This window comes from Equus quagga, chromosome 2 (assembly GCF_021613505.1).
Source record: "Equus quagga isolate Etosha38 chromosome 2, UCLA_HA_Equagga_1.0, whole genome shotgun sequence".
Classification (NCBI taxonomy): domain Eukaryota; kingdom Metazoa; phylum Chordata; class Mammalia; order Perissodactyla; family Equidae; genus Equus; species Equus quagga.
Window position 1 is genome coordinate 53,119,808 of NC_060268.1, and position 26,915 is coordinate 53,146,722.

At 34.6% G+C, this 26,915-nt stretch overlaps 1 protein-coding gene across 2 annotated transcripts in view; it reads right to left on the reverse strand.

The window, feature by feature from the left end:
* The window catches only part of ADAM10 (ADAM metallopeptidase domain 10), a 115,602-nt gene that overhangs the window by 15,792 nt on the left and 72,895 nt on the right, over positions 1-26,915 (reverse strand). For both annotated transcript variants that reach the window (XM_046653804.1, XM_046653806.1), the window contains exons 6-14: positions 25,537-25,686; positions 23,023-23,115; positions 19,909-20,092; positions 11,422-11,585; positions 7,691-7,874; positions 2,841-2,991; positions 1,847-2,030; positions 1,021-1,129; positions 333-553 (exon numbers count right to left, since the gene is read on the reverse strand). In XM_046653804.1, coding sequence (XP_046509760.1) covers positions 333-553; positions 1,021-1,129; positions 1,847-2,030; positions 2,841-2,991; positions 7,691-7,874; positions 11,422-11,585; positions 19,909-20,092; positions 23,023-23,115; positions 25,537-25,686 — 1,440 coding nt within the window. The remainder of the gene's footprint in view (positions 1-332; positions 554-1,020; positions 1,130-1,846; positions 2,031-2,840; positions 2,992-7,690; positions 7,875-11,421; positions 11,586-19,908; positions 20,093-23,022; positions 23,116-25,536; positions 25,687-26,915) is intronic.

Here is a 26,915-nt window from a genome sequence, read left to right on the forward strand (position 1 = left end):
TCCAAAACAACTTGAGGAAAAAGACTCATAAAAATGTCCTAATCATATGGACCAAAGAAGGAAGTAACATGAACCAGGGAGCAGAGTAAAACAGAATGACTCCCATCACTTACTAACCAAGCTATTAATGATACACATGTGGAGATTCTGATCACTTTAGAAGAAAATAATCCCCAGGGATATTTGAACTTTAAAAATTATTCAACAGATAAAGTAACTCCAATATGAACAGAAAAGTGATTTTCTCATAACATTGGTGACCTCTAGCCAAGTAAAATTATCATCAAACCATTTTAAGATAAGGTTTCTTTATAAATAAGAACTGTACTTACCACAATCCATTCAGCAATGTTTTCATAGAGCTCTGGACTAAAAATTGCTTTCTTAAGCCTAGCTAGAGGACCATCAGCATCTACTAATCTGCACCGCATGAAAACATCACAGTAGCCTCTAAAATCATTGCAAGGGGATCCAGGTTGCAGGGTGATGGTTCGACCACTGAAATGCTTGCTCCACTGCACAGACCCTGTACTGGCACAAGTTGATGGATCCACTGGAAAATAAGCGCCAAATAAGTTGAAGATCAGATTTCCTATCAGACTTGTTAAAGAGAGAGGGAGGGAAGGAAGAAACTGCCTAAAATCATTACCATGACATTTTATATAGACTGTCATTAGTTAGGCTGGATACCACCATTGGCAATTCACCTTAAATGTTACAATATAAACAAACAACTAGCAACTCCTGACTTAGTGCCTACAATGGTTTTAAAACCTTCTAATAGTGTTTATGCTAATTATTGCTGTAAAACTAGGCTGTTGTCTAGTTTATCATTTTAAAAACACCATAGAGACTGTAATACTAGAAACACAATGCTATGCTACATTTAAAAATTTCTCAAGAGGATCGATTTAGCTAGAAATTATCTGTCCAAACTGCATATCAAGTTTAACACTTAAAATTTAGGAGAAAATAAGGTTTTGAAACAGATTTTATACTCCTGTATTTTAAAAGCCTTACTCTTCTTCATACAGCAGACATGGCATAATTCCTTATCATCTTTGCCATCAGAACTGGCACAGGTACACTCCTCCAGGCCATATTTCTCACAGATGGAACCTGCACATTGCTGAAAGAAAAATCAAAGACCAATTATTGAATACCTATCCGGTCAAACCCCTTGTTCACAGTGGTGGACAGACAGGTATAAGCCTCCAACACCAAAATAAATACGTAGAAATACAAGTGGGGAAAAAAGAGCATAGATGAGTATCAGAAATGCATCATATAAACACATTGGAAAAAAAGTAAGTACAAATAACATAGTACATCTTTTAAAGAAACGGCAACTTTAAAAAGTCTAAACAACACAGAGAAAGAGATTAGATGAGCATCAATTTTATGTTGGTTATTACGGCTCTTTTATAAGAAAAGAAAGACGAAATTTTCCTCATGTGGAAGAAAGTGATTTTTTAGCCAAGAAAACTTTAAAGGCTTCACATTCAGAGAAAATGACCAGAAGAGTTATTTTATTTAGGCTGTTAAAATATGAATATATAAAACTTAAAAGCAGTACAAAGTCACATGCCTAGTTGTATAACTATTTTTCTCTAGAGAATATCAAACACATGCAGTGGCAAGATGAAAGACATGTCAGGAACTAATCGAATGCCACCAGGCACTTCACATAATGCATTCATGGCTTTGGGGGGAATAGATAGGGATATTATTGAATCAGGGACTGAGATTAATTACTTTAACTATGCAGCTTTAATTGTCAACAAATAATTATTCTGAAAAAGCAGGCTTTATAAAACTAAATAAAAAACATAAATCAAATGCTTACCCCATTAATGCACACTTGTGTATGCCTATTACAGTCTGTAAAGTTCTGTTTGGGGTCAGAAGCTGGGCAGAGAGCTGTGACGCCATTACACATTCCTTCTTTTGCACAGTCTGAATCATCCCGACATTTCTCAGTTTTTGACTTGAATGCACACTGTGCTGTACAACAGGGACCCTGACTTGGACTAGAAGAACATTAAGCGATTAAAGAAAATCACTAGAATATTTCCTATATACACAGATATGGTTCTAATTTTTAAGTCATAAACCCTATCTTTTAAATGGTAAGTATGCTACTGGTATACAACTTCATATATGGAATAAGACACTACTAAATTTCAACATTCCAGTAAGTGTAGAAAAGTGATTAAGTGTCTTATTTTTACAATCAAGACATACTATATTCAGCATTCTTATCATATTTGCCTTTAGTGAAAGGCTATAATGGAAAATGGATATAATATTAGGCAAGTTATCAGTATTTTTCATAGTTAGGTGATACATTAGTCAATTTATCAATTTTTCTCACATTTATATGCTAAAATCAAACTAGGATACATAGACCAGCCATTTAAAAAGTCCTACACAAACAATATTCTATTGCTTATATCTATCACTACTGAAGTAATTTGACAAGTGAAATAATTATATGACACTAAGTTCTAAGAGCATGGAATCCATATTAAATATTTAAAGTTAAAAATCTAAAAATATGGATGGTAGCCACATTTTTAAAGCTAGGAACTAAATAGTCTGTGTGTCATTGAGCATTCTTTTCATGTTCCTTTTTAACACCCACCACATAAATTACAACTAGGTCACACTGCCAACAACAGTGCACTAAGCAGTGCTACACCAGAAAATAAATAAAACCAAACAACAACAAAGTCAAAGTTTCAAAACCATCTGCATCTCTCAATCTCAGTTTTAAATTTATCATAACTGCCTTCAGGTGACTTTATGGAACATAACCATTACTGGAATTAGCAAGGTACCTGCACTGTTTTCCAGGCTTCAGCTTGCACTTTTTCCCCTCTGGCTGGTTTGCATCATAGCAGCACTCATCTTTACACTGGTCACTATAGCCACAATCACATTCTTCACCTTGCTCTACCATTCCATTGCCACAAATAGGTTGGCCAGATTCTGAGGGAAATAAGACAAAGTAAGCCTTGTATGCACACTTTAATTTTATTTAAATTCATAAACTCTTCAGAGCCTCGTAACAAAGGGAGAAAAGAAAATTCTGATAAGAAAAGTAGAACAAACTAAGAATCTGGAAATCAGCAGACCTAATTCTAACAGTGGCTCAGTCACTAACCAGCAATGTGGCCTTCGGCAAGTCACTTCCCTTTTAGGCAGCCTCAGTTTCTTAATCTGTATAGTGAGGGGATTTGACCTGATGGTCCCTGCTAAGGCCCCTTCTAGAAGTGGTAACCTTCTATTTAGGCCATGCCACACTGAGCTTTATTGAACAATGACCGTATATTTATATTAGACAAACAGAAATTAAGTTAGTGCTTCATCAACCAGAAAAAAATGAAAACTTTTTGTTAGACAAAAATTTCAAACACACACAGAAGTAGTAAACAAATAATACAATGAACTCCCATGTACCAATCACTGAGCTTTAACAAGTGTCAACAACATGCTGTAAACAACTCCACCAAAAATATTCATTTGTTTTTGTAAATACTCCAGGATGAATATAAGAAATAAGGAGTTTTTCCTTTTTTAAATCTACCCATAATACCATTATCATATCTAAAAATATCAACAACATGCTTAATAGCATCGAAAGCCAATCCACGTTCAATTTTCCTCAACTGTCTCTTCACAATTGGTTTATCTGAACCAAGTTCCACACAAGGTTCCCCAACCTCTCTTCCCATGGTTGCTTCTGGTTGACATGTATCTTAAGTTCTGTTAATATACAACAGGTTCCTTCCTCTCTTTTTATTCTTACAGTATTTATTTATTAAAGAAATTGGGTCATTTTGTCCTATGGAATTTCCCACATTCTATTTGGCTGATTGTATCCTAGTCAATAAGGGACTTTTTAAAAATACACATTAATTTTGCTCCTTAGCTAGACCAAGCTCCCCAATGGAAAAATCATGTATTATTTATATCTTGTATTCCCACCAAGTTGAGCAGTAATGAGTCAAATCTTGGTTCACCAAGGTTAGAGTGTTGGGTCAAAGCACAGGGAATAATTTTAGAAAAATTCTTAGGCTCTCTGTTAAAGTTCTTTGATTTTTGCCAATGGAGTTTAAAATTAGAACAGGAATGCTACTCTTTGTAAGATCACAAAATCACAGAACTTTAGCATCTGCAGGGAAATGATAAAAATCAAATGCCTTCATTTTATAGAAAAGAAAACTGACTTAGAGAGAGTTTGTGACTTACGAGAAACCATTTCTCCCAGTGTGGGCAAAACACAGGCTAAACCTAGGCCTCCCAGATCTAAGATCTGGTGCTCTCTCCTTCTACTACACCAAATCATTGTGGAAAATAACTGTAGTACAGGCTTCAAACTGAGAACTGAGTAAGTAGAAGGGAATACATCTCAAGCACAGGAACCCAACATGAAGCATATCTGAATCAAAAATATTCTAGGAAGATTAGCTTTATATTCAGAAAGATCAATTTTATCTTAACCACATCAAATATTAAAGGAAATCTTGGAGGAAACTGAAGCTCGCATCCCTCTCTTTCATTTTATACCATCTCCTTTGCCCTCTAAAACTAGAAGCATGCACATGCATATATACACTAAGTAAATAATAATGATTTTTCTAAAGTCTGGTAATAATCATTTTTTAATTCATGTGACATGTAATTTAGGAGAAGAGGAAAAATGATAAAGCCAAAAAGCCTTTGATGCAATATTTACTACATATTAATTTTCATTTCATATAGAAATATTACTTCAAATCAGCTATTTGCGAACAGCTTAAACACATAGAAAAGGTGCTGTTTAAATGCAAAAATTATAATAGGTACATATTTCATTTTAATTTAAGAAATAAATTTCCTTCCCGTAATATCTACAAAGCAATATGCTCATTTTTAAAAGTTAGAAAGTTTATTGTGAAAACTCTATTCACAAATGAAGAATCTATTTAGCATTTCTGTGTTAAAAAGCTTTAGAAAAACTACCACTGATAACAATAACAAAAACGACATCAATGTAATTTTAATCTGCCCCTTTAAAAGAAAAAGAAGGCTTTAAAAGAAAAGGCCAATAAATAAAAGTAAAAATTGATAATTTGGATCTCATCAAAATTTAACTTTTCCTCTGGGAAAGACTCTGAAGAGGATGAAAAGACAAGCTACAGAGTGGGATAAAATATCTGCAGACCAATATCTGACAAACTACTACTATCTAGCCTACATAAAGAACTCTCAAAACTCAACAGAAAAAAAATCCAATTAGAAATGGCCAAGAAACATGGACATTTCACCAAAGAAGATATACAGATGGCAAATAAGCACATGAAAAGATATTCAACATCGTTACTCATCAGAAAAATACAAATTAAAATCACAATATCACTATACACCTATCAGAAAGGGATACAAAAAAATAATAAAAATACCAAAAGCTGGCAAGGATACAGAGAAATTAGATCCTCAAACACTACTAATGGGAATGTAAAATAGTACAGTCATTCTGGAAAACTGTTTGGCAGTTTTGAATAAATAAAAACATAATTGATTAGTATATGATCCAGCAGTTGGATTTGGGGGCATTCTTCCCAGAGAAATAAAAACTTATGCTCACATAAAAAAACCTGTACATGAATGTTTATGGCTGCTTTATTCATAATAGCCAAAAACTGAAAATAGCCCAGATGTCCTTTAACGGGTGAATGGTTAAACTGTGGTACAGACATACCATGGGATACCACTCAGCAGTAAAAAGGAACAAACCATTGATATAGGCAACAACTTGGATGAATTTTCAGGGAATTATGCTGAGTGAAAAAAGCCAATCTCAAAAGGTTACATATTGTATGCTTCCATTTATATAACAGTTTTGAAGTGACAAAATTTTAGGAATGGAGAATGGTTTGGTGGGGCTGGTGAGGGGACAGCAGGAGGGAGGCGGGTGTAGTTATAAAAGGGTAACACTAAGAGTTTCTTGTGGTGATGGAACTGTTTTGTTGGTGGTGGATACATAAACCCATACATGTGATAAAATTGCATGGAACTAAACAAACAGAGAGAGAAATGAGAACAAGAAAAACTGGGGAAATCTGAATAAGATCTGTGGATCGTATCAATGTCAATATCCTGGCTGTGATACTGTACCATACAGTTTTGCAAGATGTTACCATTACAGGGAAATGGTTGAAGAGTACATGGAATCTCCATTATTTCTTAAAACTTCATGTGAATCTAAATTATCTCTATAAAAATTTTAATTAAAAACAAAAGGTCATAATGTTATGTCAATTACATCTCAATTAAAAAAAAAAAACAAAAGGCTATGCTTATCTGGAAAACTTCCTCAATTCTTTCTCCTATGTGGTCATACGTTTAACCCATCCGTGAGTATGCTTTACGTGTAAGGTGAGCAGGCCTTGGTGTTTGCCCTCAAGTAACTTATAACGTTGTGAAATAGGACCCAAATAAACATAATACAAGGTAGAATATTTAGAACACACTAAATGCCACAAGAGAGGCATAACAGATGAATAGATAAACAAAATGTGGTCTACCCATACAATGGAATATTATTCAGCCATAAAAAAGAGCAACATTCTGATACACGCTACAACTTGGATGAATCTTGAAAATATTATATTAAGTGAAATAAGCCAGACACAAAAGGACAAATATTGTACGATCCCACTTATATGAGGGACCTAGGATAGGCAACCTCATAGAGACAGAAAATAAATTAGAGGTTACTGGGGGCTGAGGAGAGAGGGGAGCAGGAGTTATTGCTTATTGGTTACAGAACTTCTATTTGGAGAGATGAAAAAAGTTTAGAAATGGATTATGATAACAGCTGCACAACATTGTGAATGTACTCAATTGCCAGTGAATTGTACACCTAAAACTAGTTTAAATACAAATTTTATGTTATATATATATCTTACCATAATAAGAAAAAAAAAGAATCTCATAGCAGCTTTATTCATATTAGCCCAAACCTGAAAAGCCCATGTGTTCAGCAATAGGACAGTGCATGAGCAAACTGTGATATATTCATACAATGCAGTACTATTCAGCAATAAAAAATGGAACAAAATGCTAATGATGAATCTCAAAATACTATGCTGAGTGAAAACAGCCTTCCACAAAAGGGTACAAATTGTATGATTTCATTAATATGAATTAAAACAAGCAAAATTTATTTATGGTGACATAAATCAGAATAGTGCTTGCCTCTCAGGGTGTGCTGGGGGCACAGACTGATTGGGGAGGGAAATGAAAGAACTTTCTAGGGTGATAGAAATGCTCTATATTTTGTTAGGTGCTTAGGTTACGCTGGTGAATGCATTTGTCAAAGCTCATCAAATGGTGGACTTAAGATTTGTGCATTTCACTTACATAAACAACAAAAAAGAATCACAAACAATATTGAACTCTAGTTAATGATACGTAGGGGGAAGTGTTCAGGGCTGAGGTATACTGATATCTACAATCCACTTTAAAGTGTAACAAAAAAACATGGACTGAGGGACAGATAGATTGATAAATATGTGATAAAGCAAATACAGCAAAGTATTAACAACTATAAAATATAGGTGGGTGGGTACATGGGTGTTTACCATATAATTCTTTCAAATTTGCAAATATTCATAATAAAACATTGGGACAATATACATACCAACAAAACAGTTGTTTCTCTTCTTCTCAAGAACTTGGCTTATATTTCTAATACTACAGAGTGAGAATTTATTGTTGTTAAGTTTGTCCCCAGATGTTGCTCTTGCATACATGATGTAATTGCCATTTTCTTTTTGTCCTAAATTCTTCGATTCTCCTGGAGTGCACTCTGTTCCAGAATCATGCTGTCAAACAGAACAGAGTTACATAAACAGGAAGTAAAATAAGGTTTTCAGGTCATCTGATTAAATGTAATTTCTCATCAGAAGAACCATGGAATCTTGTCGACTCTCCTTTAGAAAGGAGCTTACAATTGTTTTAGACTGTGAGAAGGAAAACAATCTACTCTTTGAGGGGCCACTATCTTAGAAGGGAAGGAAAAATCAGTGAAGGTCTAACCACAACAATTTATAGCTTTGTAATTAGGGAATAGAATGGAGGATAAACTGTCATAAAATTCTATTAAAAAAAGCTCATCTACTTTTAAAATTAGTAACAGGAATATAACCTACTTAAAAACTACCGAATATTCTTTAAAATACACACTAAATTACATGTTATAGCTAGTTCAGAGGAGACAGAAGTGGGGAAAGATAAGAAACAAAAGAGAATGGCATGTGGCTAATTACACACATGATAGGCATTTAAGAGAGTTGACTTATTAACTAGTACATAGGAGAGAGAAGTAAATGCTGACTAGGGATAGAAACACAATGATCTATTTTTCAGTAAAAATTAAGAAAAGCCCAGAGGCTGGGGCTGACTCCGTGGCCGAGTGGTTAAGTTCGTGCGCTCCGCTGCGGCGGCCCAGGGTTCGGATCCTGGGTGCGGACATGGCACCACTCGTCAGGCCACGTGGAGGCGGCGTCCCACATCCCCCAACTAGAAGGACCTGCAACTAAGATATACAACTGTGTACAGGGAGGGTTTGGGGAGATAAAGCAGAAAAAAATAAAATAAAATAGTCTCTCTATATTTAAAAAAAAAAAAGAAAGAAAGAAAAGCCCAGAGGTAAAACCACAACATTACTCTACAGAATAAAACAGGAGACATACATGTACATATGCATAGAAATGGTCTTTGGTGTTGCTAAATATTATTGAATTATTAGATACATACAGAAAAGTACCAAACCACAGCTCCATGAATTTTCTCAAAGTAAATACACTTATGTGACCAGCATTGAGATCAAACTTGTCAGAAAGGGTGGAAAACATTGCTCCTAGAGTAAGAGTTCTATATAATTAAATTATTGTTTTGAATACCCAAGAATACTACCCTCCAGAAAGAAAAGGAATCTCAAACTTCATCTAAGTTATTTTCATTTTCTACTCCCCAATCTAAAGCAACTATTAAAAATACGATACATTTATTTTTATTCTTCCTGATACATCTTGCCTTCCTCCTGAACCTAGAATCAGTATGTAATAACCCTTTACTATTCTCCACTATTTTCTTGCCTTATGTTTTCATTCTATAGAATTTAACTTGGTTCCTGATAACGTATGGCACTGGAATTATTCTCAGCATTAGAATTTCAGAAATAGAAAGAAAAAAATCCCAATACTACATAACTGTTGATGTCATCACAGAATATCTTACTACCTTTCAATTGAATAAGTATTAGTGTGTGTCCAATATTAGACAAGGAGGAACTAAAATATAATATAAAACCATAAAGATGAGTTAAGGCACCGTCCCTAGCCCTCAAAAGACTTACATTCTTTTTAAAAGGCATAGCAAATTTTGATATCCCTGCCTAGTCTGACTCTCTGCCCCATAAATCCATGACAGATATTACTAATCAATTATTATTTTACTAGCCCAGAGGACATTGTAATGGATCATCATTAATGACCATGGAAGGAGGAATGGGTTATAAACAAGCATGGCTGCTACTTATCATCACAAAAGGGTTTAATAAAACAAGCATACAAATAAGCAAAACATAAAATAGAATAGAAAGGCCATCTTGACCATACCCCAAAAAGTGCTGTCAGAACTCAAATAAAGAGAATGATTTCACAAAGAAACTATCTTAGTTTGACAAGAAAAACTCCTTCCTGACTATAAAGACAATACATATTCTTCCAGAAAATGTACAAAAGAAAAAACAGATAAAAATTCAATCATAATCCACCACCCACAATAACTACTAACATTTAGGTCTATTTCCTACCTGACCTGTATCTAGTCATATCATATTTTAATACAAAATTTGGGCTATACCATGTGTACAGTTATATCCATGGTTTCTTTCAGCTTAACAGGATAGGGGAAGCACTGAAAAACTTGATCTTTAAATGACTGCAGAGCATTCTATGATACTTTCCTACTGTGGGGCCACTTAGGCTGTTTAAAATTTTTTGCTATTATAAATAAAACTGCAATGGATACCTTTTTTATTTTCATTTTTGAAATGTACATAAATCTTTGACAGATTCTGCATTTATTTCTTTTAGTTGGATTCCCAGAGGTAGAGTTATTGAGTTAAAAGGTCAAACATTTTAAGGGTCCTGATATACTGCCAAGCTGCCTGACAAAAGGGCCATAACAACACAGATCAAGATTTCAGTAGGCAGAGATGGGAAGAAATTGACTTCTTGGCAGAAGGAAAGTTTTTAAAGGACAATAAAGTACTTAATTTGACACGAGAGGGGAGATAACACTGGAAATATACTTGGATCCAAATTATGAAAAACCCTAAATGCTAAGATAAGGAAACTCTATCAGCAGGTACTAGAAGTAAGGTTGTAAACAGAAGTAACATGATCAGAATGATCAAAACTATACCGTATATGTATGGTAGCATGAACAACATGCACAAAGGAAAGGGGTATGATTAGGCATGGCAGAATCATTAAAAGTAGTCTGGTATGATAGGAAAAGATAGCAAAGTAGACAAAGAATATGAACCAATTTATCCACTAAACAATAAGCAATAAGTAATATAGTATTAATGTACTAAAAACACCTTTTCTGGCAACTGAGTATGAAATAGATGAAAATCACTGAATCTGAATCAAAAGTCGGCAAACAGTAGCCCATAGCCCATTTTCATACGGCCTAAGCTAAGAATGGTTTTTCCAGGTTTAAAGGATTGCAAAAACAACAAAGAAAAATATGCAACAGAGGCCAAATGTTACCCCCAAAGCCTAGAATATTTACTAGTAGGTCCTATACAGAAAAAATTTGTCGACCCTATTCTGGATGATGGGCATAGGAGAGTTTGTTGTACTATTTTTCTCTACTTTTGTGTATGTTAAAAATTTTTCATACTGAAAGATTTTAAAATGTCAATCTCATTCTAAAGTAAAGAAAGACAAATCTAATACACTCCAATAATGCTTTAACAGAAACCAAGCAAAAAAACAAACCCCTCCACAATTTGCTAACATTCAAAATGTACTTTAAACAATGACAAATGATTCTCATTCAACAAATATTTGAATGAACCATATACCAGGCACTGTTCTAGGGCCAGGAGACATAGAAGTAAATGAAACAGACAAAATCCTTGCCCTCATAGACTTCTGGCATTGTTATACTTACTTTGTTATTTCTATCACAAATATTCTTTCTCCCTTTCAGTATGGTCAAGTACATTACTGTATTCTGACATATGAAAACTAAACATTCATATGTACTTGTTTTCACTGTGAACAAAAAAAATCTCTCAACATATAAGTTACGTTAATAACTTTAAAAATCTACTAATCAGGCAATACTTACTGGAGAACCAAAGTTATGTCCAACTTCATGAGCAAAAGTAATGTGAGACACTTTGGGGGGTACATGAGACCCATAGTTCTGAACAGTAATAATTCCAGTGTTCAAGGACTTCTTCTTACCATCTGAATACAGCTTACTTTTTTCACATATTCCTCCAGAGCTTCCTAATTCAGAAGAAAAGATGGCTAAATTAGCATCAATTTTCCAAAAAAATAACTTTCTAATATATGCTGTATTAAATTAAAACATTTTATATTTTGAGTCCAAAATACAACAGGTATCCACAAATATCAAATACTCAAGTTTCTTTGATCCAAGATTAGGAAGCCATTTCAAATAAAAATTTTAATGGCACACATAAAGAAATTCCCAGGTTTGAGTACAAAGCTCTTATAAAATGTTCCTCTTCATAATAAAACGCCCCCCAATTTTTGCTCCCATTAATTTAGCAAAATAAATATTTAAGTGTCTATTAAATTTGAATATATCAGTATTTACAATGAATCAAAGCCTATACCTTTTCATCTTTTAAAAAGAAAATTTATATTTAACTTAAATGAAAATTGAACAAAATATTCTCAAGTAGAATCTGAAAAGTCACTTCTACAAACAATAGCAGGGACACATAGGAGTATGTGATTCACTATTCTGTGAGGCAACATACAATATATTTAAAAAAAAGAAAAGACTTAGAGGCGGGGGGCTGGGGAAAATAGGGAGAGGTTGGTAAAAGGTAGAAACTTTTAAGATGAATAAGGTCTGAAGATCGAATGTATAACATGATGACTATAGTTGATAACACTGTATTATACAAATGAAATCTGCCAAGAGAGTAGAACCTAAACATTCTCACTAAAAAAAGAAAAGAAAAAGGTAAATATGTGAACTGATGGATGTGTTAATTAACTTAATGGGGGAATCCTTTCATAATGTATACGAATATTAACTCATCACGGTGATTTGATCACACCTTAAATATCTTACAATTTTATTTGTCAATTATACCCTGATAAAGCTGAAAAAAAAAAAAGGAAAAAGCAAAGAATTATGTCAAGTGGGTAAAACAAAAAGGAGGAGGGAAGGAAGGAGAGAAGGTAGGAAGGGAAAGGGCAACTGTGGCAAAAGGTTAACCGATTAATCTATCAGTTCACTCCATTATTCTTGCAACTTTTCAATAGTTTTGAAATTTCTTTCAAAATAATTTCAAAAAATTAAATTATGATTTTCCAATGTCTTGAGAATACTTTCAAATTTTAAAAGAAAACTTGTAATTCTACTTTTATCACACATATTAAACCATTTTAAAATTCACCTGTTCATTAATAGTTCCTGAACTTTAGATTACAGCTTAATACCAAAAAAAGTGCTAAAGTGCTAAAAGCAGTTAACATAAGAAATTAGAAAAAGAACAACAAGAAAATCAGAAACTGGCTGGCCAATCCATGTCTTTATGTACACTGCACCAAGAAGACCACAACTCTTTTAATAACTCTATGAAAGACTTTTAGTGAGAAGTTCTTTAGTTTACAATCACATTTAAAAGATTTCTCTATTTGATTTTTCATTAAAATACAATCAAATGCATTAGGGTATTCTGATAACTGGATCAAATTATTTCACATTAACTTTCCACACACAAAGTTACAACATAGTTTTATTAAATGATTAAAAAAATCTAATATTTATAATCCCTGATAAAGCATATAATAGAAGGCAATTCAAAATAGATCTGCAAAAATGGCATGACATTACAATTGCTGCCCTCTTCCTTTTAATATTAGAAAGTGTATGGCAACAAACCATAAGTTTGAATTACTGTTACAGTATGATTTAGGAAGTTGAAATGATCATGTGATTCACAGAAAACCGAAAGACTGAGCCATATGCAGATTTTAACCAGCAAAAGATTGACAACCTTTATGATATTCAAAACTTACTATCTTTTCTACACAGAAAACTAAATAGAAAGAACAGCAAATGATTTGTGAATATTTAATATCTTTTCTTAAGCTAGTTCTACTTTTGGAGATGAGTCCTAAGGACTGTATCACTATTTCTAGAAAATAGAAAACATATGAATAAGCACTCTGTATGTAATAATTATAGTCTACATTAGTGACGATTTGTCATACGGAAATTGGTCCAATGCAGTACTGCCAAAGTTGAATTAAGCATAGAAGACTCCACACTGCAAATCTTTATCAGTTAAAAAAAAAAAAGTAAACAGCATATATTAAAAACTCTAATATACTTTTCTGCATTTTTAAGGTCTATCTAGTTTAAGGGAAGATCATACACAAATTTGAGTGTATTCTTCTGAACTATAATCTTTGTAATTCATACCTTGTTTAACTTCCTAAACAACTGCTTTTGGTTTTAATGACTATGGCTTATAGGAAAGTTTAATATTTATTACAGACTAATAGCATACATTGGAATAATTCAATTATATAGGAAAAAATAAAATACTCTACCTAATTTTAAAAGTTATGGTTTAATTTTTTTAAAATACTGCAGCTAGTTTTGATATGCCAGAAACTCAATCAGTGATAAGATATCATATCTACCTATAACCAAATCATAACTCAAGTTCAGTAGTTGCTTCATATTATAAATTTAAAATTTTGCTACATATAATCATTAGTGAAAAAACATAAATGTGAATAACAATGAGAAAGGTAAAATGTTTTAAGTCAAGTCAAAGTAATTACTGATGACTCAATAATCAACAAAGAAGTATAAGGATATTTTTTCTATCTACAAGATAAACTTTAAAACAGACACTCCCCCCAACCAAAAACAAATTAGAAAAACTATAAGGGTAATATAAGACCTTGACAGAGTCAATAAACACAGGTTTGATGTGAGCAGGCCTAAACACCTAAAACTTAATAGTAGCATGCTGACTACACAATATTAATCTACTGAGGAGCAATTTGAACCGGACCATAACACCACTCCCGGATCGGTTATTAGGAGATGTCTAAGCGCATTTCTTTGCCTTTCCTGTTTGGGAAGCAGTACTACATGTAATGGGTATGGACCAGAGATGTTAAACATCTTGTAAGGGACAGTCAAAACCTGCACAAAATCCCAACGTCAAGTCCTGCTGCAACATTCCAATGACGCAATTCTCCTAGCCTCGTAATTAGACTTTCAAGCAAGAGGTTAAGAATCTGATAGGCTCTGTGGGTTACCTTGAGAACCCCGTGTTGATCCCTATATGCCCTCAAATACTAATACATAAAGTTCAACTAAAATTTCTAAACCAAGAAAAACAAACATTTCTACCAAACGAAATGTCCCAAAAAATCTTCATAAATGGTCACAGGAAAATGGAATGGTGCAGGATTAACTACGGAGATGAATTCCAGAGTTAGCCTTATTCAGCGGAACTGAGACTATGTTCATTAACTGACAACATTAAGAAGGATAATATACGAGCAGAATGCACCTAAATGAACAACAGAAAAAGGCTCCTCAAAAGGCATTTTGGAAGCATGTAGCAAATGAAGTCGAACAAAGGGATTATCTAATATAAAGAATTTACTTTGTTAAGGAGCCAATGTTTCAGTCTCTAAATTAAATAAGAGGCCACCTGCTTAACACAGAACTGTGCTTATATAAAGAAAAGTTTACGGAAATCTTTCCAGATTCATAATCAAGACTGACTTTGTTTTGAAGACCAGATTTCTTTTTTTGGCTCTCTTCTAGGCCCTGTATAATTTTAAATGGGAACCTCCAAATCATCCCAGTTCACTAGCTGTTTCTACTTATCACGGATTTGGGGCAAGAGGTGCTGTTTTCATTAAGGAAACCCAAGGCAGCACCCAACTACAATATGGAATTAAATAAGAACCAATAAAAAGTAGTGTAAGAAAGGTTTAAAGATGAGAAACCTACTATTCAAATGTTTCAACCCTCATTGCTTTTCCGCGCTTAAGTGAGTCATTGACGAGAACTACAGCTAATAATTTGAGTAACCATTCTGTGAAAATTAACATAACGATATCACAACAAAATCCTTTCCACTACAATATATTTGAATAGTGAAGTATCTGCAGAACTAAATGAAATTTTAAGCTAAAAAATACCAACAGAATGAAAATTAATTAGGCCAAATAAAAATGAAAAAAAAAGATTAAGAAAGTAACAGATCACAGAACAGATCAGCTATGAAATGCTATTTAAAAAAACAAGACAACAGCAAACATTACTAAGATCTATCTACAGGCAGATAGATGAAACATGAAGTCTCAGAGGAAGGGTAAAGACAGAAAAAATTATGATGAAAAGTAAAGTTGAAGTAAAATGATTTACCTGAATTTATAGAGCCAGACAGAGAACATAATCTCCTAGCTCCCAATCCAGTGATCTTCCCATTAAACCATGACAACTATCAAAAACGATGCCTAAATATTATGGAGTAGTATTATTTTATAACTCCTTTCTCTTAAGAAAGAAGGAAATGGATTCTAACAATATAAAACCTCTACTAAGATGCAGGAAACATTTCAATTTCTTATTAGAAATGTCTTAGACAGAGAAAGCTAGGATGTTACAGTATATAACACAGTAATCTCCCCTTATCTGCAGTTTCACTTTCCACAGTTTCAGTTACCCGTGGTCAACCATGGTCCGAAAATGTTAAAATGGAAAATACCAGAAATAAGCAATTCTTAAGTTTTAAACTGAACAACATCCTGAGGAGCATGATGGAAACTCATTCCGTCCCGCCCAGGACATGAATCATTCCTTTGTCCAGTGTATCTGTGCTGTATACGCCACCTAGCATGGCAGCCATCTGGCTTATCAGATCGACTGTCAGGGTACTGCAGTGCTTGTGTTCAAGCAACCCTTATTTTACTTAAAAATGGCCCCAAAGTGCAAGAGTAGTGATGCTGGCAATTCAGATATGCTAAAGAGAAACCATGAAGTGCTTCCTCTAAGTTGAAAAGGTGAAAGTTCTTGACTTAATAAGCAAAGGAAAAAAATTGTATGCTGAGATTGCTAAGATCTATGATAACTTTTATTGCAGTATATTGCTATAATTGTTCTATTTTATTAGTTACTATTGTTAATCTCTTACTACGCCTAATTTACAAATTAAATTTTATCATAGGTATGTATGTATAGGAAAAACATAGTATTTTATAAGAAGTTTAGGTATTATCTGCAGTTTCAGACATCCACTGGGGGTCTTGGAACATACCCCTGTGGAAAGTGGAAGACTTCCATACCTAGGAAATACTACCAAATGCACTAAACCTGGATTCAAAAGGTCCAGATTCTAGGATTTGTGTGATACTGGGTTGGTCACAAAGTCTCTGAACCCAAGTTTCCTCATCTGTAGAATGGAGATAATAATACCTACTCCTCATAAGGGTACTGAAATAATCAATAAGACCAAATATATGAAGTGCCTTATAAAAAAATAAAATGTAAGTCAAATATAAAAGTTCAGGTAGTCTGAGGGCAAAGGGAAGTAAAGAATAAAGCTGTCAATGTTATGTCTTTATACTGGAAAACTTCATACTAGAAAACATTGGGTCAAAGGAACAAAGATCCCTTCTCTTTCCCACTTTAGTCCCCAATTCTTCTGTCCCTGCCTACCTCCTCTCCAGAAACTTGTAAAACAAAAAAAAAAGGCTTCTAAGAATGGGAGCTGGGGGTTTAACATAGAGTAAAGGGAGAGGGCATGAGATGAAGAACCCAGTAACAAAAATACAAGTAATGAGTCCCACAGTTTTCAATCCAGAACTCTGCCTACTGCTGCTTCAGTAAAATGAGCAGCACCAAAAATGGTCGTCCAAATACTGTAAACTAGATATAAAAACTAATTGTCCCCAAAACCTATAACACCAGTCTAATCATGAGAAAAACATCAGACAGATTGCAACAGAGGGGCATCCTACAATATACCTGACCAGTACTTCTCAAAATTGTCAAGATTATCAAAAAGAAAAGTCTGAGAAACCATCACAGCCAAGAGGAGACTAAAGAAACATGACAACTAAATGTAATGTAGTATCCTCGCTGAGATCCTGGAATAGAAAAGGATCTTAGGTAAAAACTAAAGAAATCTGAATAAACTATGGGCTGACTTTAGTTAACAATAATGTATCAATACTGGTTTGTAACAAATGTACCATGCTAACGTAACCTGTTAATAATACAGGAAATTGGGGTTTACAGGGGATAGGAACTTCTTTATACTATCTGATCTGCTCGATTTTTCTGTAAATCTAAAACTCTTCTAAAAATAGTCTATTCAAAAAAAAAAAAAAGTGGCTGCAACAACAGACATGAGGATATCTAAAGACTTAGGAAAAGCTGACCGAGCTCCTTCAGGAGCATTACATTCTTTCTTTAGGAAGATTAGCCCTGAGCTAACATCCATGCCCATCTTCCTTTATTTTATATGTGGGATGCCTGCCACAGCATGGCTTGCCAAGCAGTGTGTAGGTCCACACTCAGGATCTGAACCAGTGAACCCTGGGCTGCTGAAGCAGAATGTGCGAACTTAACTGCTGTGCCACCGGGCTGGCCCCAGGAGCATTACATTCTTAACGAACAATAGTTTGGAGTTGAAAATGCACAATGGCAGGAAGTTTGTAGTCTGAGATCATCCAGTCATTTGTCCCCAGGAAACATTTTGTGAACGATCTTCTTTAGAGACAAAAATATTAACATGGTGGTTCTCAAACTTTAGTGTGCATCAGACTCACCTGGAGGGCTTCTTCAACCAAGACTGTTGGGCCCCACGCCAGGAGTCTCCGATTTAGTAGACCTGGGTGGGGCCCATAATTTGCACTTCTAACAAGTTCCCAGGTGACACTGATGCCCCAGTCCATGGAGCACACTTTGAGAACCACATATTAATTGCAGTATACAAAGAAAAATCAAATGAATCCCTGAGTTTTTACAGTACTTACTAATGAATAATGAGGAGAGATCATAAATTTTGTGATAAAATCATCCAACTAACTATTCAAGGAAGGGAAAAGAAATTTCAGAATATAGAAGTTATAAAACGTGAAGTATCATAGGAAAGAGTGAGCTGTACAATCTGCTGACAACAGAAGACAAAACCAGCATAGATTATCATATCCCAAAATACTGCACTATGACATATGCAGCCCATGACATAAACTTGTAGCTTAATGACATGAAATTGAGTACACTTTAAAACATGGAAGAAAAACAAAAGCTGCTTTTGGAAATCATAAAAAGGATATTCAACGCTGGCTTAAAAAAAGAGCAAGAAATATAGAAGTGAAAATATAGTACTAAAGATGTTAAAATATGCATAACAAATCAAAGAATAAACTAATAAGATTAGGAATAGAAAACCCCATCTTACCCTTAATAAAGCAGAAATTGACTGTTTTAAAAAGACAGAAAAGATGTATCACAAGTAAGAGAAATTAATGGCTATAGCTCAGAAGATGATAGACTACTGATCAAACTCAATATGGCAAAATTTATATTCAAAGAATCTGGGATTCTTTCTACTCATCTTTCCATTAGTAAATTTGTATTTCTCGATTCTAGGCTACTGAACTTCCTATCCTGTAAACCACAGACCCTCGCCCCACTGCAACGGCAAGGGGATTACCCTATCCCAACTTTCTGAACGACAGCAGCTTTCACAGCTAAAGCAGAGACAGAGCAGAGTGTGGGCCCAGCTGGTGAGGCCAGTGGAGCTGTGGGTACTGGGGCCTGCTGCCTATATCTCTTTACAGGCAACACTTCTCTTTTGTTAAAGTAAAACCTAGAAATAAAATAATAATAAAGGCAGGCTTTCTTTTCTTTCTACCTGCTGCTTCTGCCCAGGGTGTCTCTGCTCTTTATCTCACTGCACAACAAGAGCAAGGACATAGTTTTCTCCTTTCGACTCTAAGACCCTCTTTTTCCAAAAAATAATAATAATTAATTAATGAAAAACATTACCTTTTGTGGAAAAAATTAATATTCTGCTTTTGGTTTCAGAAGTAAGTACCACTTTTTCCCATAAAATTATTTATTTCAGGGGCCGGCACAGTGGTTGAGTGTGCACGTTCAGATCCCGGGTGCGGACATGGCACCACTTGACAAAAGCCATGCTGTGGTAGGCGTCCCACATATTAAATAGTAGAGGAAGATGGGCATGGATGTTAGCTCAGGGCCAGTCTTCCTCAGCAAAAAAAGGAGGATTGGCGGCAGTTAGCTCAGGGCTAATCTTCCTCAAACAAAAAAAATTATTTATTTCAGCTATTCAATGTACCAAATGTCAGGATATCTTCCTATTAGTACTCATTTCAAAATAAAAAGGTGCTTCATCTATTTTTCCATTTACATTATGCTTATGAATCTTACTTAACACAAGTTGTATAAATTAAGATATTGTCCAGGTAACACTTTCTCCTAAACTCTGTAAAATTCTATCTGCCCTGAAAATTGCTTTTTGTTTCAAGTATTAAGTCAAGATATAGTTAGATAAACTACCTGAAGGTGCTCCAACCCAAGCCAGACCAAGAACGCCATCATCAAAATCTCGGTCTGTGAAGACATAGGCCAAACAGTAGTCATCATGATTCTGCTCAGAATTCAATTCCAGAAACTTCTCCACACCAATATTTGGAAAACGGAAGGGATTTGTAGGGTCTTTCTCATCAGCAGTTGTGTTGATCTAAAATCCAAAACAATGATTTAAATAAGCAGTTAATGTTAGCAGAGGCTAGTGTAAGTCTCTGCTCACCTCCTTCTGAATCTGCCTGGAAGATATGCTTGGGGCCCACGGGAAATCAGGCCTGAATTAAGGCTTCTAAGGTTGTTCCCACTGCCCCCGACCCTGAGTTCCTCATTAAAGCCAAAAAGAAAGAAAGGAAAAAGAAAGGCAGGGTAGGGGAATTAAAACTGAATATGTTAAATTTCTGAGCAAGTATTCACCAGATTCCTGAACAGTGAACACTTGGGACGGAAAAACAAGTTCTGCTCACAAAACTTCTAACAAAGGGAGTATAGTTTCTCAAATTTAATCACCTGAGTAAGTCTCCTTTAGTGCTAATCTCCTGCATATGGTGACAAGTATAAGGATATAAAACCCTATATTTTAGCTAATTACTACAACATAAAATAAATATCGAACCCAAGACTGTCAATTCAGCAGACAAATCATTTTCTCGGTTCTCCTTGCCTGGAGAGTTGTATGAGTCAAGCCCAACTAACAGTGAATTCAATTTTTTTCCCTGAATGTGGACAAGAATTTTATTCTTTTTTTTAATGCCAATTTGTTTCTCTTACTATTTCAAGCTGAGTTCTTCCAGAATGTTTCTTTTGACACTTAGCTACTATACTCTTGGTGCAGGTTCCTCCTTCACAATCTGAATAATAATCAATTCTGATACCAAACTAAACAAAAGCTTTCATTTATTAGCCCTGCTTCCTTTCAGAGACCCCTACCTGTCCTAGAACAATGTTAATTTCCCCAAGTCAGAGGATTACATACAAGACCGCTGATAGAGAATAAAAAGGGATACAGATGAAAGTAAACTTTTTTAGAAGGCACCCCTCAGTCTATTGAAAATGTCAGTAGTAAGGGGAGGATATAACAGTTGATAAAATGAGAACTACTGGTCTTTTTAGGATCCATACCCTTCAGTAAAACGAAGGGGCGTAAGAGCAGGATGGCAAAAACACCACTAAAGGCAATTGCCTAAGGATAGATTTCAGAACATCTGGTTTATCCCTTAACAATTAACCAAAAACAATCAGTTATGGTCATCTAACACAAAAAAATCCAAAAGCAAGCACGTTATGTATTTTAAATAGCCCATGCTTAGAGATATGCTGTAGATGGCTTTTTCCACTAAACATAGAAGCAAAATTCTCTGATATTTCTGTAACACTGGCTACAAATAAAAATTGCATCTAAATTTTAGTTACCTATATTAGAAATGAGATGATTAATATTTAAATACTTGCTGATATAAATTTCAAATTATTTAAGGGGTCACAGAAAATCTTCAACAGATGAGATTTAAGCTTAAATTTTAATCTCACTTAATGGCCTGAAAACAACCAATTGTCACATTACCCACTTATATACATGCATTTCTTCACAATGCAAATTACTCAAAAAAATGTGCTTTACTAAAATTTGTTCAAGTGTTCTCTACTTTGCACCACTTTGCATTTTATTGCCGTGCCTACTAAACAGCAATACTATTTACAGCACTTATCACTTTTACTTACTCATTTAAAGGTTTTTATTGCTCTCAAAATACATGAAAGCAACTGATGATGAACAGTTCTTATATTGTGTATCTACAAACAATATTCCACCTTAAAACAATCCAATTTAATATTTAATCATACACGTCTAGAAGTAAAGACCACCTTCAGCTATGTTATTTAATATATTACATGTATGGACTAAAATTACAATCCAGTCAACTATATTTTTAAGAAAATAAGGGCACAAATATAAAGAAACCTTGTGGCAAATTCTTTTGTAAAATGATGATTTTTTTAAAATTCAGATTGTTTATCTGGTTTATAAATTCAGATTCTTAAGAGCTACACACATTGAAAGAATTCACATTTAAAAAATTTTTGAAATAATAGCCAAATTTTGTTAGTAACCGAATATTTACTTATTTACAATTTATAACATTAAAACTAATAATCAGGGGCCAGCCCCGTGGCCGAGTGGTTAAGTTTGCATGCCCCGCTTCGGCAGCTCGGGGTTTCATCGGTTCGGATCCTGGAGGCAGACATGGCGCCGCTCATCGGGCCATGGTGAGGTGGCGTCCCACATGCCACAACCAGAAGGACCTACAACTAGAATACGCAATTATATGCAACTATGTACCAGGGGTCTTTGGGGAGAAGAAGGAAAAAAAAAAAAGATTGGCAACTGATGTTAGCTCAGGTGCCAATAAAAAAAGAAAAAAACAAAACAAAAAACTAATAATCAGTGGCTCTGGATCAGCACTTCTCACAATGTGCTCTGCAGTTCTTTGGAGTCTCAGTTAATGCTAATGTAAAAAGGTTTCAAGGTCAAATTAGTTTAGAAAAATATGGGTTTCTTCCCTGAAGGACTAACTTGATATACGTTAGTGTGCACTGTGAATTTTCAAGAAGAGGGTATAGTATTAAGTGATTTTCCAACTTGCAATTTTATTTAACCACTATATCTATTCTTCCCTTCCTTGGAGCACCAAATGGGACACACTCTGAAATATATTGTGTAAAGCAAATCTTAAGAAACTGGGGAATGCTATCAGGAAAAAAAGGTCAGGTTTCGTATCTATAGTTATCAAGAAGATAGGGCTTAGGAACAGGTACATTAATCAGACAGATAGAAAACAGTACTACTGTACCTCTTTTGCAGTCCAGATTAAAGCCCCACAGATTTCATTCTTACATCATAAACCCAGGCATCCCCTCTGTGTTTGTGTGTGTGTAAAAGCCAAGAGTAAAGATAAACGGCATCAGCAAATACAATTTAAACTATTTAATGCATAAAGCTGAAGTAAAAAGCAGCATTTTTCTTTTTGTAAACATGGTCCTTATTGTTTCTCTTTTTTAATGTTCTTAGCTATTCAAATTCCTTACTCTTATGCGTTTCACCATGAAACTGATGTTACGGATTCCGGAGAAGTCTGTGGTCTGGTAAATTGTATCAATCGCTTTAACATGACTGGATATCTATAGATTAAAAAAAAGAAAAGAATTTTAGAGAAAGTGTTGAAATGTGAAAAAGATTGTGAATTTCCATTACCCAAATCAAGAATTATTCAGTGTTCCACTAAATTCAAATTTTAAAATGTCTACATCATATATTGGATGAAAGGATGAAAAAGATTAGTGAGCTGGAGCTGAGATGGGAGATTCTGTGACTTTTCCAGACTCTTTGGCCAAAAACAAACATGCAGTCTTGCTTCACCCATATAAAACTCTCTTTCCTCAATCCATCCTACAATGTCACACCTCCATGCCTTTCCACATGCTGTTTCCTTATGCCTAGGGTAATTAGTCTTTCTATTGCTGCACTGCTGTACATTCTGTGAGTTTTGTTCACCACTTCCTACATACTAGGCACTGTTTTAGGTGTGGGGATATAGTGGTGAACAAAACAGAGAAGTTCCCTATAAATTTACAGAGACTTATTCTAGACGGGGAGAAAGTAATACAAACATACAGAAGATACATTCAGATTTTGCTAAATTCTAGGAGGAGATTAACATGGTGACAGAGCACAAAAAGATTCTCTGTTTACCTAACTGACTCCCAACTAAACTCTCTGGCTTCTAAACCTCCCTGTATACAACCTTGCCATCTTCATGTACAAAAAGCACTCTTGCTACCATTTATGTGAAAACATGTATATATACTTTTAACATTATTTTCAAAGAAATTATATAAATATAAGATAGTCAAATAGAAGCATTAACAATAATAATTTTAAAAGTAGCCCAGGTTGCCAAACATTGAAAAAAGGAAGTCATAACAGCGCTGACAAGGTCCATTATAAATTCATGCTGTCTAACTTCAGCCTGGCCCAGCAATTCCTTATCCAGTTCTCAACATTCTACTCTATTGCCAACAATGGTGGTTCAAACATCTCTCCACAGATGATTATACTTCCCACTTTACTGAGAGTTCATCTTGACTTTCCTCTGTTTTCACCTTCAAATATTTCTACTTTTATCCATTTCGATCTTCCTCAAAGGGTGACTCTTCCTTAAAGGGTAACTTTTCTTTATTCCTAACCCCAGTCCTTACTGGATCTTTAAGAACATTGTTTCACATCCATTTTTCTTTCTCTTATATTTTACATTTCTTCTCTCCTGGATCATTTTCCTCTCCCTACCAACTTCTCATGTATTCTCTATCCCCCCTTCGCCCCCAAACAGTCCATATTATTTCTAAGCCACCCTATTTTTTTCTATTTTTCACATTTCTTGAAACCCTCACTGCTTCTGCCAATCCATTCCTTACTATTCAGTGTTTTCCCCGGTACAACTCTATTGAGAAGCTTGCTTAAAGCTCATGAATAATCTTCTAGTAACTAAAAATCAACTACCTTTTGTAGTCATTCTTTTTTTCAGCATTACTGAGGCGTAATAGGCAAAATTTTAAGATATTTAAAGTGTACATCATGATGATTTAATATACGTACACACTGTGAGAAGATTCCTCCCATCGAGTTAACTTATACATGGTAGTCATTCTCTTTGGTATCTCTGCAATATGACACTATTAGCTATGCATTTTGTTTTGAAACTTAGTTTCTTCCTTGGCTAATCCTATTTAATCTTCTACCTCTTTAACTAGTATGTTTTAGCCCATAGCTTCTCTTCCTCATCTGATTCATTATACACAGATATTATGTTTCAATTTCTTCCCTTTTGATTTCATTCTCTCCCTTTCATTCTCTCCTCTTATTTTAATGATCTCGTTTGTACCCTTAAATTTGATGTAGAAAGCTCAAGGCTAACCTCTCGTTCCAGTTCTACATTTTCATTATCCTAAGGGAATGACCATGTAACTTTTAAACATGTCTAAAATTAAGCTCATCAGCATCACCAAAATGAGTTCACCACTTATACTAGGGGCACTGCCATCTTCTCAGACTCAAAATGCACTCATCAAACTCTCAGTACGTTCAACATGCAGGACAATTTGAAGGGTATCTCCAAAAAAATTTATACTTCAGTAAGGGATGAAAAGACAAAAATGCAAATAATAATGTAACTTACAAAGTGCTAAGTACAATGGGAATACAGAGTAGAAATTAAATACTTCTTGTTGGAAGGATTCCTCTATCCTTCCCTCCTTTAAGACCACAAAGGAAAATTTGGCCCTCTTTTCAAAGCTAAGCTCCAGTGTCATCATCTCCTTCATGCAGTCATTTTCTTAGACCTCTCTTTTGAATGACACTAAAATATCCTAACTGGTCTTTCAGTTATCTGTGTACCAATTGTACATATTTTATAATATCACAATTGAAAATACATACTCTATTTTTCCAAAATGAGATATGCACTAACTTTAATTTTTAGAGGAAAATATAGGTACAATGAAACACTATGAGAACTCCAAAAATAGTAGCAAAATTATAAATACCTGGGCAATCACAGCTTCTCGTGTTCCATAATATTTAAAGAACAGATGATCAGTCTGAATATAAAGCTGACAAGTATTTTTTTCAGCTGAAGTTGTACGTTTTTTCCTCAGGAGTTCTGGACCATTAACAGCATGTCCTCCTTGAGGTGTCTATGTCAAAAAGAGAGTCATTTCTGATCATTAGCATGCTTTGCCATTATAACTTTATATAGTTAAGAATACACATCTTAAACAATTTTATATTCTGCTTTATTATATAACACCATAGGTGTTTCCCCAAGCCATTAAAAATTCTTCATGAACATCACTTTGTCTCATAACATTCTACTGTATACATATTATTTATTCATGCAATTCTTTCACCTTTAAAAATTTTCAAAACATACTGTCTAATATGTAATCATTTAAATATAAAAGTCTTATAGTAGTTTATAAAACTTTGATATCTTCTATCTTACCTCTAATACCCAATCTATCACCCAGCCCTGTCAAATTTGTCTCCTACATACCTAGGAAATCTGCCCGTTATGTCTGGCTCCATCACATTAGCCCAAGCTACCATCACTTATTACCCAGCATCCTACAATAAGAGTGATGTAATCTATCCATATCCACTACTGGCCTTCAATCTATTCTGTATACTGTAACTTTTCAAAATGCAAATTTGAAAGCACTACCCACCTGCAAAATATATTTTAGTGACTTCTATTGCTATAAGGATAATGCCCTAAATCCTTTATATGCGCTACCAAATAGCATTGCAGACTCTACTTACCTGTCCAGTTTCTTCCCACTCTATATCGCTTCAGATAGATGCTACTACATAACACAACTCTAGCTCTCTGTGCTATAGCTACACAGCCCTTCTCTCCAATCCTCCAACACACCGTCTGTCTCCTGCCAGTCTTTGCACATGCTAATGCTGCCTCTCCTCATCTAGTTAACTTCTTCCTTCAGACTTAGTGAAGGTCAATTCATCCATTCTACCTCACAGAACCATGTATGCATGTCCCTTATACGGTGCAACTTTCAGTTTATTGTGTGGTTATTTGCTTAATTTCTGTCCCCAGCCCACCATCATTACTTCAACCACTAGAATATGAGTTCCACAAAAGAAATACTACCTTTGCATTTGCTTCTCACTATATTGCTACCACCTAACAGACTTAGCAGGCAAACAGTAGACATTCAATAAGTATTTGTTTAAAGAATTACCACTGCTCTTGAATCCAAGCACTTAAACATTTGTTGACATCTAAAAGCACCATTTTAAGTGAATTTTGATGACACAGTAATAGAGAATTCAAATTAAATTAATTAGAATGTAAGCCACAATTCCAAATTTACACTCACATTTTATACTTTCCTTCTCCCTTGAC